Below are 14,742 nucleotides of genomic sequence, written 5' to 3' on the forward strand. Positions count from 1 at the left end.
ATCTATCGCTCTGTGGTACGGTCCTGCTTAGACTATGGTTGCCTGGTGTATGGTTCTGCAAGGCCATCCTACTTGAAACGACTAGATCCAGTGCATAATTTGGGGTTGCGTCTTTCCACTGGCGCTTACAGGACGTCGCCCATAAACAGTCTTTATGTCGAAACAAACGAACCATCACTTACAGATAGAAGAAGCATGCTTACATGCTCATACGTCCTAAAAATCCATTCCCTTCCAAAACACATCTGTTATGAAATAGTTACAAAGTGTCCATCCAGAACAATCTTTAACAACAAACCGCAAACCACCAGGCCACTGCTCTTACGCTTTGAAGAGATCTGCCAGAATCTCGGTGTACTGAACACATTACCCAGCATTGCGCAAAGACGAGGTCCACTGCCTCCATGGTACGATTTTCCTACATTGTGCGATTTCACTCTCACACAGTTCTGCAAAAAGCAAACTCCACAACACCAAATAGTACAAGAATTTCTGGCACTTGAGGAAAAATACAATGGTTTCACAGCCTTTTATACTGACGGTTCGAAAACGGATACTTATGCAGGAAGTGCAGTGGTGCGAGGGAATTCGGAGACAACAATACGACTTCCACAGTGCGCATCCATCTTCACTGCAGAATGTTACGCAGTATATGTGAATGTAAAATACTCGGCGAGAACCTCAAAAACGCTATTATTTACACAGACTCTTTAGGTATACTTACAGCCCTCCACTCAAGAAACGCAATCACTCCTATACTTGGTGACATTATACACAACATAGTAACAGCCACAGCTAGAAGACAAAACATTAAACTCTGCTGGGTCCCGAGTCATGTCGGCATAAAAGGCAATGAGCGAGCAGATTTCTGTGCCGCTCAAGCTCGTGGCAAGGAAATAAAAAAAGTAAATATACCCTTGAATGACTGCATGAAATTAGTACAAAGGAAGTTAAGGAAAAAAATGGCAATCGGCTTGGAAGAGCAAATTGAATAATAAACTACACTTAGTAAAGCCGATTTTAGGTGAATTTAAGTAATGTGTGCACCAGGAACGTTTCAAAGAAGTGATCTTGTGCCGTCTCAGAATAGGCCACACGCACCTTACGCACAACTTCCTGCTAACAAAACAAGATAAACCTCTTTGCGAAGAATGCGGAGACGAACTTACGGTTAACCACATTTTATTCTCATGTAAAAAACTAGAAAAACTAAGAAAAAAGTACTTCACTCAATTTTATCATGAATGCATTCCTTTCCACCCTACATTGCTTTTAGCTGATAATGCCATTGTTAACATACTTTCCATTTTTAGCTTTTTAAAAGCAGCAGGCGTACTTGAAAAGCTGTAATTTTTTTTTAACCACTGGATCGCTTTTATACATGATACACCTCAGCCACTTTCTCATTCTTGAGAAGTAGGCTGAGGCTGTTTATTTGATTGGTTGGGAGCCTCAGGACCCTTGCTAGCCAAGGAAAGCTGCTATGGCTGCCTGACCTCCTTTAAGGCTTTTACCATTAGCCATTTACAAATTTCTTCCCTTCTTTTATTACTAGGCAGTACAATCTTTTTAAGTCATCTGCACCATCGCCTCTTTTTCATACTCCAAAACATTCTGTAGAAAAGCAATTCTATACCTTGTGCTTGGCGCATGATGGCCTTAGCTGCCTATGTGCCATAAAACCCAACACAACCCAACCTCTATTATCATACCACAGTGTCCAAAGAACTTGTAGGATAATTTACGAGTACAGAATGTGTGGTGTGGCTGATTTTGTGCTACTGTACAGTAAAAGCTCGTAAATTCGAACTTGCTGTTAATTTGAACTGACGCCCAGGTCTTGGCACAGCCCTGTGTAATTCAGTAGGGGAAAACTACAGATAATCCGAACAAGTCGGCTTCTGTTACGGTTAATTCGAACCAGAAGCCACTGGCTTACACCGCTCCTCATAGATTGAAGTTTACCCATAGTTAGTAAAACACGCTCCAAATTTACCAGATATTTAAAACAATAAAAAAATTGGCTGTGGTTTAGCTCTGGTTAACCCTAGCTGAATTGCAAAAGCTTCATTTCCTCAGCACGTCGTCTACGCAGCGTCTCACTCCAACGCTCTCGAGAACTCAAACCGGTCTCTTCTGCAGTTGAATGTCACTCCAGGACGTGGCACGACTTCTTTTAGCCGCATCTTCGTTACGACGCTTCTCGACTCGTGCGGCGCGCTCTTCTTGCATATTTTGAGCCCTTTGTTTTTCCTTGCTTCGTTCTGTCGTTGTTACGTCTCTTTCGCGCTCTCCATAACGACAATACACTGAGGCGAAGCGCATATATACCCCCGCAAGGTGACACCTCCTCTCCCTCTACCGCAGCGGAGCACATCTGGTGGAGCGAGCGGCAATGACAGCGGCGCCATCTGTTGGAGCGCGGCTGCGGCGTTGCTAGGCAACGGCGGCTCAAGGTCGTTTGTGGGCCCGCACATACGACTGAAGTGCGCGACGAGCCGAAATGGCTCGCTGGCTGGAGTAGTAAAGTCGAATGCACAAGGCTCACGGAGCCGCATTCCGCTACATGCCGTAGAAGGTTTTCGCTGCTGGAGCACTCGCCCGCGCCGCTGATGCATCAGTGTGAGCCATTCCAGGTTTTCGTTGAGCCGCGGTCGCGATCACGTGGTGTAAACAACGTAGTACGGCGGTTCGGGCGATGCCGGCTTTTGTTGTTGCCGCGAGCGCGAGCTACGTGACAGCAGCGGAGAGACGTTAGAGCCCCTGAGTGACGCTGATGTAATTGAGGCTGCATGCCCCCAGCAGACGTCGCAGGGCTCACGTGCAGTGAGAACAGCTGACAGTGATGAGTCCGACGGCGGCGACGAGACTATGCCACCGCCAAGTGCACATCAAGTAGCATTGGCGCTCGATGTTGCAGCATGCCGCTTCTCTGTCAATGAGAACTCTAAGTAGCACAGGAGCTTTGGGCAAGCTGCAGATGATGCTGATGGAGTCTCGGCAGAATAAACGCAAGCAAATGCACTTTGCTGATTACTTTTAGTTTTGACAACCCTTCCCCATAAATAAACATGTTTTGGATCATAAATAGCGTCATATATTCCAGTACTTGTTTCTGGTGCATAACTGGCCTTTCAATTTATTTCATTTGCCACTAGTACCGGATGAATTTAATTCCTAAAATATACCTGCCAGAAACGTATAGAAGCGCATAACTCGCGATAGCGAGTCTAGATGTGACTGCTTCGGCTTCTGCCAGCGCAGCGAGGTGCAATAACCGCTCATTGTAGTGCCCATTCAATAATTCGAACTTCGCTTCATTCGAACAATTTTCTGGTCCCCTCCGAGTTCGACTTAACAAGCTTTCAGTTTACTCGTGTAATTTGCACGCTTTTTTTTACATTAAGGCTTCAAAAGGGGTGTGCAGATTACGCAGAGATTTTGCGAACGTGACCTAAAAACTGCAAAGGTTGTAGCGCATATTATAACCTCGCTGACCAAAAAAAAAATGTTGACTCTAGATATATTAGTCGCCACAACTCCCCCCTCTTGCCTCACATTATGTATACTCCATCTGAATCAGTTCCTTGCAGCGTTATGGAACCAATCGGGAGCGCATTGAACGTCGTCCTCCGTGACTCATTGTCTGCTCGTGGTGTACACAGATATGGTTAGAAAAGAGCCTAAATCAATGCTGTCGACATGCGATAAGCGTGTGCATGCTCACTTATGCTAAACGCAAGCATTTTGTGGGATGTTGTGCCATTTGTCACATTCGTGTTTTTGTTTCAGCACATGCAAACGGAGACGCTATGATATGTTCAGCCCAGTGGCACCATCTGCTTGCGAAAACTGGAAACCTTTTTGTCAACAAACTGACATTACTCTTAGGACTAGAAGCGGCAGAATCGTTAGTCTAAATAAATAATGAAGCGAATTTATCGCTCATATGTTTTGTTAATGGTGACGTTTCTTTACCTATTTGCAGGGCATGGACTCTGATAATGAGCGGAAAGTCTTCGAGATGATGATGAACACAGCAGCCAAGAACAGCGCCCAGTATCTCCTCGTAACACCAAAGGTCTGCATACATTGCTCTGCTGTCTTTTACCTCGGGCACGAAAGTTTTATTCCAAAGTCGTTTGTTCAGAGGCATCCTGGTGTGGGTTTGCCTGGACTCTTTCTTATACACTGGGTGCATTCTCTGCTACTGCCTCATAGCAGGCTGTTCCTTCAGCCTCTGTCAAAAACTTGGCAAGCGGACTTGTGAGAGATTTCATGTAGTAGTGGTGCATCTCACTGCAGTTGCTTATGCTAGAGCTCACCCCAGGCCTGAAAGGCGCCTTTGCGCATGAGGGAGTGAGCTGCTAAGCATTGCAGTGATGAATGGGGGCCTGAACACGCAATCCATATAGTTGTGTAAAAAAAATTCGCAGCGACTTAACTTGGCTAACCCTGGAATTCGGCGGAAAGCAAGGACGCTTGCAAGCGTCTTAGGCTTATCCATGGCAGCTCCGTTACACGCTCGCGACAACCGTTCTGAGTCATTCCACACCAAACGTCCCAGACGTTGCGCTCGACCATCTGCAATTTGTTCGAAAAAAATCATGGAAACTTATCGTAATGTGCGTAATGAAAGCCTGAAATATTTTTGCCGAAAAAGAATTTATTCATGAGGTGAGGGCAGTTTGAATATTTAGAAAAGGTGAGAAGCCAGGCACTGCTCAATAATTAATAACATTAAGTTCAAATTTTTAGAAAACACTTTAAAATTTTTTTCATTGACTTTCACAGATTCTGTCTAAATATAATTCAGAGGTTGCAGCTTTGCACCGCATAAATATTTTTTTAAAAATTGCAAAAAAGTATGAAAATGTACCCATTTTTGTCGTTTTTTTTTCTTTTAAATATCAACTTGCTCTCGGAAATTTTGAAATAGTCGTTTTGTTCCCCTAGATATCTAGTACCTATAATAAATGTTACAGGTGATCAAACTGCATACACCAAAGTGAAAAAAAGTACTAAAATTGGAAAAAGTGCGTTTTGAGCCATAAACACGTTAATTTCACTCTGAGGTGGTCCAGGTAAATGTACAAACAATAACGGGTTAATTAGAACGGTTTATTGCCTCTCATTTCTTAATTTTTGATTGAGGTACTTTTTGTTTAAAGCGAGAAAAGAACTTTTTAAGTTGACCTCTTGGGCCGCAAGTTGCGTCATCTCTTAACGCCTCTTCACCGCAGAACACGGCATCTGTCATGGCACGACACTTATGGCCAGATAACTTCGTTTGCTGTCGTTCGCTGTCATGCATTTTTAGGGCTTGAGCTAAAGAAGATATCTCGCAACATTCAGCGGATGGTATGCAATAAACGAGATCGTTTTCACTTTCGAAGTTCGAATAGACCCGATTTGGTGCGGGGCGGCCAAGAGAAGAAAAACAAGGCTATTGAACGTGCTGTCTTGCATGGAACACGAGGAGGGATGACCAGCCAGCATGGCACGCGTATCACTAGTGCTTTATTTGTATCCGAAAAGATCGCGGAGAGGGCGCGCCTCGGAGCACATGCATGTGAAGGTGCGAAGTGCACACCGCTGTGGCTAGTAACGCGAGACGCTCTGGCGGTGAACGTGGCCCGCTCGCGCATAGGTGCGTCTCTTGCACGAAGGTGCTTCGCCAGCATAGTGGCTCGTCTACAGTTGTCGCTGCAGTAATAATGCAGAAATTGCACTGATTAAATCAAATATCGCATACACATCACATCGGAAACAACTGGGCATAAGCCTCTGACGGCCACATGGGTCAGGTACCACGTGGTGCTGCTGCGTCGCAGATTGTTTCAACACCGGATCGTTCTGGTCATTTCCAGATTGGCATCTCACAAGCTCTTATGCTGCTGATTACATCTGTCATGGCGCCGACAAGGATGACTGACTGCAACAGAACCACACCGAACAACTAGCTCACTTGGGCATGTGCCACCCTAGCATCGTTAAGAAAATCTTTTCCCACGAATACCTGTTCGACTACTCAACGTTGCCATGCTTGCCTGCAGTGCAAACCTCACTTAAGAACAAGAACTATAGATTTCACGTGGCTGCAGTGTCAGCAATATCGTGCTCTGTGGTGAAGTGGCGTTAAGAGACGACGCAACTTGTGGCCTGAGAGCTCAACTTCAAAATTTATTTTTTCGCTTTAAAAAAATTACCTCGATAAAAATTTCACAAGCCAAAGGTAATTAACCGCTCTGGGTAACCCGATTTTGTTTGTATTTTTACTTAGACCACCTCAGGGTGAAATTAACGAGCGTTTTTGGCTCAAAACGATCTTTTTACAACTTTGGTACTTTGTTATACTTTGGTGTACGCAGTTTCATCACCTGTAACATTTATTATAGGCACTAGACATCTAAAGGGAACAAAACGGCTATTTCCGAATTTTCGAGAGCAAGATGATATTTTAAGAAAAAAAACGACAAAAATAGTACATATTCGTACTTTTTTTTTTCGATTTCTTAAAAATATTTATGCGTGTAAAACTGCATGCACCGAACTTATCAAAAGACAGAATCTGTGCAAATGAAAAAATTTTTGAAGTGTTTTCTAAAAATTTAAACTTGTTATTAATTATTAAGCAGTGCCTGGTTTCTCGCGTTTTCTAAATATTCAAACTGCCCTCACTTCACAAATAAATTTTTTTTGGCGACAATGTTTCAGGCTGTCGTTATGTTACGCACATTACGATAAGTTTCCATGAATTTTTTTGAACAAATTGGCGATGGTCGAGCGCAACGCCTGGGACGTTTGGCGTGGAATAACCCTTCTATATATACCCACGTGACCACGTGGCTATGACATGGTATCATATGGTCTTAGGACACCCCCATCAGATGTCATCACGTGACTTCACATCATCCCATCAGATGTTCTTAAGGTCAAAGGTCATCCAATGTCAGAGGTCACTTTAAGGTCAGTGGTCAGGTGTTGTACCACATATGATCGTGCATGGCTAACATGGTTGAGCTGTAGGTTGTTCAGCGTCATTCTCCAGCCTATGCGACGACTGCTTTACCTTGCATAGTGTAACTTTCCGGTTCAAAAAAATAGCTTGCAGGGAAAGTAATGCTCAGCATTGAGGAACGCACGGTTTACGGTAGGCAGCAAAGCATTGGAATAGACCTCTTCTGGCCTGTGTCACATATCACGTTTCGAGGGAGGGGCGAAGCACATGGCTTGGCATCGTTGACAAAACAAGTGTTGACAATTCGTTGTTTTTCTCGATGCCATCAAGTTATTGCATGGTGGAATGTGCTAATCGCTCAAAGAATACAAGTGACATATATTTCTTTCGCCTTCCAAGTAGCAAAAGGTAGCAGAAAAAAGATTTTGGAGTTGTTCAAAGTCCAAAGTGTTAGTCGCCAAGCGCTGTCAGGATCTGCAGTGTGCGCTTGATTTTAAGCAGAGTATCCAGTCATACTCGTGTGCCCATGTATTTTTGGGTCAGCAAGTGAGCACTTTAGTTTGCTTTATTGACCTTCCAAACGAATCACACTGAAATCGTGACCGATTGAACGCTGAGAGGCCCAGATCACTTGTGATCGTGGTAGGTACTGAAAGAGCTCCCATTTAGGCATTTAATTTATTCCAGTGCAGCAGATTGTGTTCGAGAAGCTGATTCTGTCACCGCAAGGGCTTGCCAGCACCTTGGCCGATCAGGTATATACAGCCGCATTCCAACCCAGAATTGTAACATACCGCGCTCAAGCGCTGTCATTTCCAAGTCAAAGAGCTGTTTTTGACTAATAGCACATTTGAATAATAGCGCAATCTCGATTAATGTTATGCAATATTGTGCAAAAGGCACTTAATTGGCCCGCTATTTTGCATACACATCACATTCATTGTTCCACACTCCACTTATTGTGCGTGTTGCCAGGCAATGTATGGCCAGAAACGGCCATACCTTAAAGAAAAATCGCCCAGCCTATACTCCGTTTCATACGTCAGGTGCAACGCTGTGTAAGGTATGATAGTAGTCCGGACGGGAAAATAGAGGCATGTTACTCTGCGCTTGTTCTGTGCCCGAGTGGTTTAAGACACGAGAAAGGTACAGCGTGACGTCAGCAGTAAGAGTCTATTTGGTAAAGTTCATGACAAATGTCTCATGTAGTAAGCCTGCAGACAAAGGATTCACTATGTTTTGCTCTTCACAAGGAACGCACTACTTTTTGGTCGCGGATGCAGACAGCGCAAACAAGTGTGCTAGCTTTGACAGCGTTGCACCTGATGTTTGAAATGGATTATAGTATAGCGCTCGGTCGCATGCTGCTGTCTTCATTCACAACCGTCCACACTTCATAGGGCTCGGCAGTCACTTTTGTGAAGAGCCTTTAAAGAGCAGAAGAGGATATTTTGGACTTCGATGAGGCACCGTCAGTCACCTCATAGAAGCTCATACATATTCACAACGGATATTCCAGGCTTCAAAAGTCCGAAAGTTTGATTTTTTGGACTAATTTCAGTCGCCTGCAGGCCAAAATCTGCCATCTTTTCGGCTTTTTGCCGGTGCAAAAGGCGCCATCTTGGATTGAGGTGGATTTACTCTGCAGTTGGATTGGCTTGACATACTTTCGCTACCTCTTTTTTGCCAGTAGAGGTCCCTGCGATCTCTGCCACTTCGAGGTGGCTGTCGGATTGTCAGCGCCGTCAACCTGCTTTTGTCGCTAGCATTGTCACGGGCCACACCTTGAAAATTGGTAAATTGGCTTTTGGGGAAACGAAACGGCATAGTACCTGTTTCACATCTCGGTGGACACCTGAACGGCGTGGTAAGGGAAGGGTAAAGGAGAGAGTCAAAGAAGAAAGAGGTGCGGTAGTGGAGCCCTGTGGAGGGCTCCATAATAATTTCTTCTACCTGACATCGCACAGCACACAGGTGCCTTTGCGTTTCACCTCCATTGAAGCGCGGCCGCCGCGGTCTGGTTTGAACCCGGGTACTCACGATCAGTAGCCGAGCGCCCTAACCACTGAGCCACCGCGCTGGGTAAAGTTCGTCATTCGCCGTTTCGTCACTTGGGTTTCATCAACCAAGTGGCGCTCTGTCTTCACGAAGTTACATTCGTTTGCCGTTTTGTCATTGCATCCGGCGGTTCCACCGCTTTTAACGAAAAGGGCCTTTTCCTTGCGTGTGTTTTACAAGCGGTGTGGTGCACACTCGGGTTGTGGACAACATGGCCCCGCCGGTGCTGCCAGGTCCATCATAGAAGCGTGGGACGTATTTAACTGAACGCAATGAACTTGCTGTCAAGCGTGTACAGTGAAAACACGACTTTGGCGTAAATACAGGCGCAAATCGTCGCCAGCAAGAGAAATTTTCCGCAAGGTAAAATCAGTGACTTTTTAAGCCAATTTCATCTCAACAAAGTGATTTTTTTGTACTTCACGGATATTTCGGACTGTTCGATTATTCTGACCATTTTTCGGGTCTCTTCGAGTCCAAAAAATCGCGACTGTACACGAAAATATCTCCGAAGTGCATGTGTGCCGGGCACTTGAAGTCATTTCTCTAGTTGCCAATCGCTTATGGGTCTGGGTACTGGAGTGCCATGTACTTGGGCCTCATCTAAGTATCATTAATGCCGATGCACTATTTCAGGCAGAAAATACCCATTGTTGGACAGCTCCGCAACACTCCGCAGGGCAGGGAGACCAGACTTGAATGCCTGGTTTTGGCAACCAAGCTTGTTTTTGTTTTTTTTCGGCACGCCACCTTGCCCATGTGCTCCCCTGGTGTCGCATTTTTTGCATGCAGGGTGAGGTCTGTTTGGTAAGGGAATGCCTCTTGTCTTGGGCAAGTTGTGACCGCAGCGCTTGACCACGAGATATAAGCGACTGAGAGAACAACAATGGGGCAGAACGCATTTGACAGGTGCTATCAGGTAATGAGTGTCCCTGAAGAGAAAAGTATGTAATCTGTTACCAGTGCTCATGTATAGGGCAGAAATTTTGAGGCTAACAAAGAGGTGTCAGATAAATTGCAGACAACACACGAGGCTATGGAAAGGGAAACGGTGGGTGTGTAACTTTAAGACATGAAGACAACAATGTTTTAATGATATCCTTGTCAAGGTAAGAAGAAACTGGCATGGGCACAGCATGTAGTGTGAAGGCAAGATAACCGAGGGTCCCTTAGGGTAACGGAGTGGATTACCAAATGGAAAAACAGCGGGGGTCTGGTGAGTAGATGAGATTGGGAAGTTTAGGGTGGCCGTAGCTGACACAGGACAGGGCTTTTTGGAGGGATATGGGAGAGGTCTTTTCTCCTACAGTCGGCGCATTGCCTGGTTCTACCTAACTTTGCGGTGCTTCACATGTGGGCCAGATAGCTGCATTCTGTCAGCTCTTTCAGCAATACAAGCAGTGCAGGTCACTGCTGAGCATCCTTCAGTTCATTCCAGGAGCTCGATGAGCATCTGAACCCATACTACCAGCAGTGGGTCGGTATGAGGCAGCTTGTTGGCACCTGTTTTAAGGCCAGTGTTATTCGTAGCACAGCCATTGATGGACAAGAACTCTGCGTTCTTAGAGTGCTGCAAACACTATCAGGTGCAGCCGCAGCCTAGTGATTGGTTGTGCTTTTCAAAACTGTTTATGTTCGACATGGTGCACCACAGTAGTCTCTACTTGTGCCATTTGGACACTGAGGCGCCTGCACTTTTTATGGCAGCCTCTTCTGATCTGTCCTACGTTGGGGTTGCACTTGTGATCGTGTGGGTGCACGCCTTCCTGCCCACACTGAACTCAGGCTGGGGCTCTCTTGTGTGCAGCTCCTGCCGGACTTGCCGTACACGGAGGACGTTACCATGCTCTTCCTCATGCTGCTGGACAGCCCAATCACAGAAGGCATTGATGTACTGGCTGGCGCTCCAGTGGGACTCCTGGGAGATACCTAGCAGCACATCCATTGCATTTGTAATTTTAATCTTTATTCATTTTACTTGAGAATAACAGTGCTATAATAAAATGTCATTGTTCGTACTGACCATTGACTGTGGTGACGCTTTATTCACGTTTCCATTACTAGGCAAGTAAAGATCGGCTCAGACTCCTGCAAGGGCAGTCTGGATGGAAGACCGAAAAAATTACTGTTACGCTGTTCTGCGTAATGATGTCACAAACAAGAAAGCACAGCAAAACAGAACAACAAGCTGAGAAAATAATATTAGTAGAGCTAAGCTTACCGGCTTAGTGCATTAATCAGCAAAAGTAGTTAACATAGCGGCCAAGAAGTCTGAGTGGCGCGCCCGTTGTGGCGTCTCTAAGCTCGCATGCATATTCGATCTCTCTGCGCTCGCGGTCTTCAATTAAATCAGTTTCCAGACACACTCGCGGTCTCCAGGCTAAGGCACCGTCATCACTGCAATGCCGCCTTTTCATCACTCTGTACATAGTCCGTGGCAAACCGACAGCTAGAAACGGGCAGACCGACTGGTAAAACACTGTGTAGACGCAAGGCAACAACTCTATGGGAAGTACCCTCAGAGTTTAACTCATTCCAATCCCTCCGACACGAGACTGTGAGTGATGCGAGCGCCCCTAGCTGCGACCTATTTTTCCGCACCGCGGATTGGTTTCGTTGCATGCCCTTCTTATTTCCTCTCCCACCGTGGTTCCGCTGCAGCTGCGGGCGTTGCAGACACCCCTGGTGGCGGCCAGTTGTACCAGTGAGGCTTTCCGCCTCCCTACACCTACCGGTCTGTTTACCTGAGTCCATGCTCTAGATTGCAACGCGGAAAGCTACTCTGATTGGCAAAATCAAAGCCTAAAACAGTTTCGCTGTAAACACTTTTTCTGTACAAAACAGGACTGGTTGGAACAAGCAGCGACGCACTTCGCACAACATAGAGATGTGTGTTTGCTTTTCAGGCCTTGTTGAAACATCAGCTCTCAAATGGCTATGTTTGTAGGTAGGGCATTCTATTAAAAACTGGGTCATTCCACGCCAAGTGTCCCAGACGTTGCGCTCGGCCATCTTCAATTTGTTCAAAAAAATTCATGGAAACTTATTCTAATGTGCGTAATCAAAGCCTGAAGTATTTTTGCCAAAAAAAAATTACTCATGAGGTGAGGGCAGTTTGAATATTTAGGAAAGGCGAGAAACCAGGCACTGCTGAATAGTTAATAAAAATCAAAATTTTTACAAAACACTTCACAATTTTTTTCATTGACATTTACACAGATTCTGGCTTTCGACACATTTCGGAGCATGCAGCTTTATATGGCATAAATGTTTTTAAAAAATCGAAAAAAGTATGAAGATGTATCGTTTTTGTCGTTTTTTATTTTAAATATCAACTTGCTCTCGGAAATTCGAAAATAGCCGTTTTGTTTCGATACATGCATAGTACTTATATCAAATGTTAAAGGTGATGAAACTGCGTACATAGAAGTAAAAAAAAATACTGAAGTTGCAAAAAGTGCGTATGTCATGACGGGAATCAAAATCAATGTGGTCATGACCACAGTCATTGTGTGAGGAAGGAATTGATTCCTGGTCATATGAGTCGATCATAAGTCATGCACACAAGATGGGTCCCAAAAAGTGCCGAATCATGGTCGCAATAAGTGCTTAGTCATTTGTCACAAAGTGAGGCACAAAAATGTGCTGAGTTGTGGGTCACAAAATGGCTCACGAAGAGTGCTAAGTCATCGATGACAAAAAATTGGGCTGTGGATTAGCTGATCCAATCCAGGATATACAAAACGAAAGCTGTCAGCATTCATATGTTGATTGGCATTTGAGGAAAGGACGGGCGCATAACTGGCTCGCTGGGTCAGTGGATGCCTCAGTCGCGCTTTCAGGTAAGTGGAGGTGGTGATCGAGAGGTATGTGGTCTGCATGCATTAGCGCTGACAACGTTGTGGCAGACCCGCGGCACTGCAGCAATAGTCCGCAGCATTCATTTGGTGACCAACCTCTCGCGATCAACCATTAAACTGCCACCTACCAAGGTGGGAACGCTGCCTACCCAGTGTGCAGAACGTGCTCAACGTTACAGATGCCAACTCGCGTCAGTGGAGCCCCGGCGCAGCGACGGCGAAAAATTGGCTCGGCGGCACGGCGATGTCATGTGATGCATTGCTATGGCAGTGGCTCAGCAAGGATGCTCAAGGTCGCCACAGGCACGGCTTGGCATTTGTAATGTTGAGCGTGTTCCGCACACTAGCTAGGCAGCACTCCCACCCTGCCACCCTGGTAGGTGGCAGTTAATTTAATGGTTGATCGCGAGAGGTTGGTCATCCAATGAACGCTGTGGCGTCGAGTGGTAGCATCAGAGGTCGAAGATTGCAGTTAGATTGTAAAGGAGTGGGTAAGTAGTGTACAAATGTGTAGATTAACTACCAAAGTGTTCTAAGGAGTCATCAAAGTAGACTAGGAGCTTCCAAAGAGGACTAATTGGAGCCACCAAAGTCGACTAAGAGCTACACACCAACACATTGACGATCCCGAGGCCCTCATAAACACACTTCAGAACACATACACCTCTCAGTGTGCCCCCACACCTCTACCCACCTACACAGGACAAGCCAATCCAGCGCTCGACACAGTCATCACTGAGACGAAAGTCGGAGCGGCCCTCCTGACTCTCCGAACCAACTCCGCACCTGGTGTAGACCAAATCACAAACTCCATGCTCAGTAAACTGGAGGACCAATTGATCACCCAAATTACGCAATACTTCAACCAGTGCTGGCGGGAGGGAGGGTATCCTCCCACGGTCCTGGCGCCATGCGAAGGTAATAATCATACCCAAACCCAACAAACTACTTACACTTCAAAACCTTTGCCCAATTTCGCTAACTTCATGCCTCAGGAAGCTCCTCAATAATGTGTTAGTGAGACTCACAACGCACATGGCGGACAACAATCTATACCCGCATAGCATGGTGGGATTCAGCCCCATCTGTCTGCACAGGATGCCACGCTGCAACTCACACACGGCATTTTCGACCTGCTTCTGCCTGGTCACACCAAGAGGAAATCTTAACTTTGGACCTTTCCAAAGCTTTTGATTGCATCGAACATCAGGTGATCATGACTGCCCTATCTTCATTGAATGTAGGTGCACGCACGTACACCTGCATTCAAGCATTCCTCACTGACCCACGCTTCAAGCATTCCTCACTGACTGCACAGCGGAGATGCATTTTGGCCCTCTCTCTTCCCCCTCCTACGCGCTTCAGAGTATCGGAACCCCTCAAGGGTCCGTTCTCTCCCCCTTCCTCTTCAACATCACCCTTATGCCCCTGGCCCGAAAATTGGCAACTATTCCCTACCTTAGCACACTCTTTATGCCGACGACATCACACTGTGGACTACCCACGGCAGTGACGGCGACATAAAGAACACCTTACAGGAAGCAGCCACCCTCACCCAAAATTACGTACAGAACATCGGGTTGTCTTGTTCCCCAGAGAAGTCCAAACTGCTCCTCATCCGGCCTAAGAACCACTGCTCCCCCTGCTCCCCGATTGCCATCAGTACCAGAGGTTGACACCCTTCGCGCATTGGGCCTGTATATCCAGAATGATGTCAAAAACACCACCACTCAAGAAACGAGCAGGTTGCAGGTGCGATATCGCATCTCATCCGCAGAGTTTCGAGCCATCATAGAGACATGAAGGAACGCGACCTCTGTCGCCTCATTCACGCCTTTGTCCTCAGCCGTGTGCTCTACACTA

At 46.0% G+C, this 14,742-nt stretch overlaps 1 protein-coding gene across 1 annotated transcript in view; it reads left to right on the forward strand.

Annotated features, from left to right (window-relative positions):
* LOC144113123 (structural maintenance of chromosomes protein 5-like) overlaps window positions 1-11,041 on the forward strand; it is a 52,957-nt gene extending 41,916 nt beyond the window's left edge. The window contains exons 3-4 of the mRNA XM_077646030.1: window positions 3,989-4,081; window positions 10,827-11,041. Of these exons, the coding sequence (XP_077502156.1) occupies window positions 3,989-4,081; window positions 10,827-10,952 (219 nt within the window). The 3' untranslated portion in view covers window positions 10,953-11,041. The remainder of the gene's footprint in view (window positions 1-3,988; window positions 4,082-10,826) is intronic.
* The last annotated feature ends 3,701 nt before the right edge of the window (window positions 11,042-14,742 follow it).

Source organism: Amblyomma americanum, chromosome 1 (genome assembly GCF_052857255.1).
Source record: "Amblyomma americanum isolate KBUSLIRL-KWMA chromosome 1, ASM5285725v1, whole genome shotgun sequence".
Taxonomy (NCBI): Eukaryota; Metazoa; Arthropoda; class Arachnida; order Ixodida; family Ixodidae; genus Amblyomma; species Amblyomma americanum.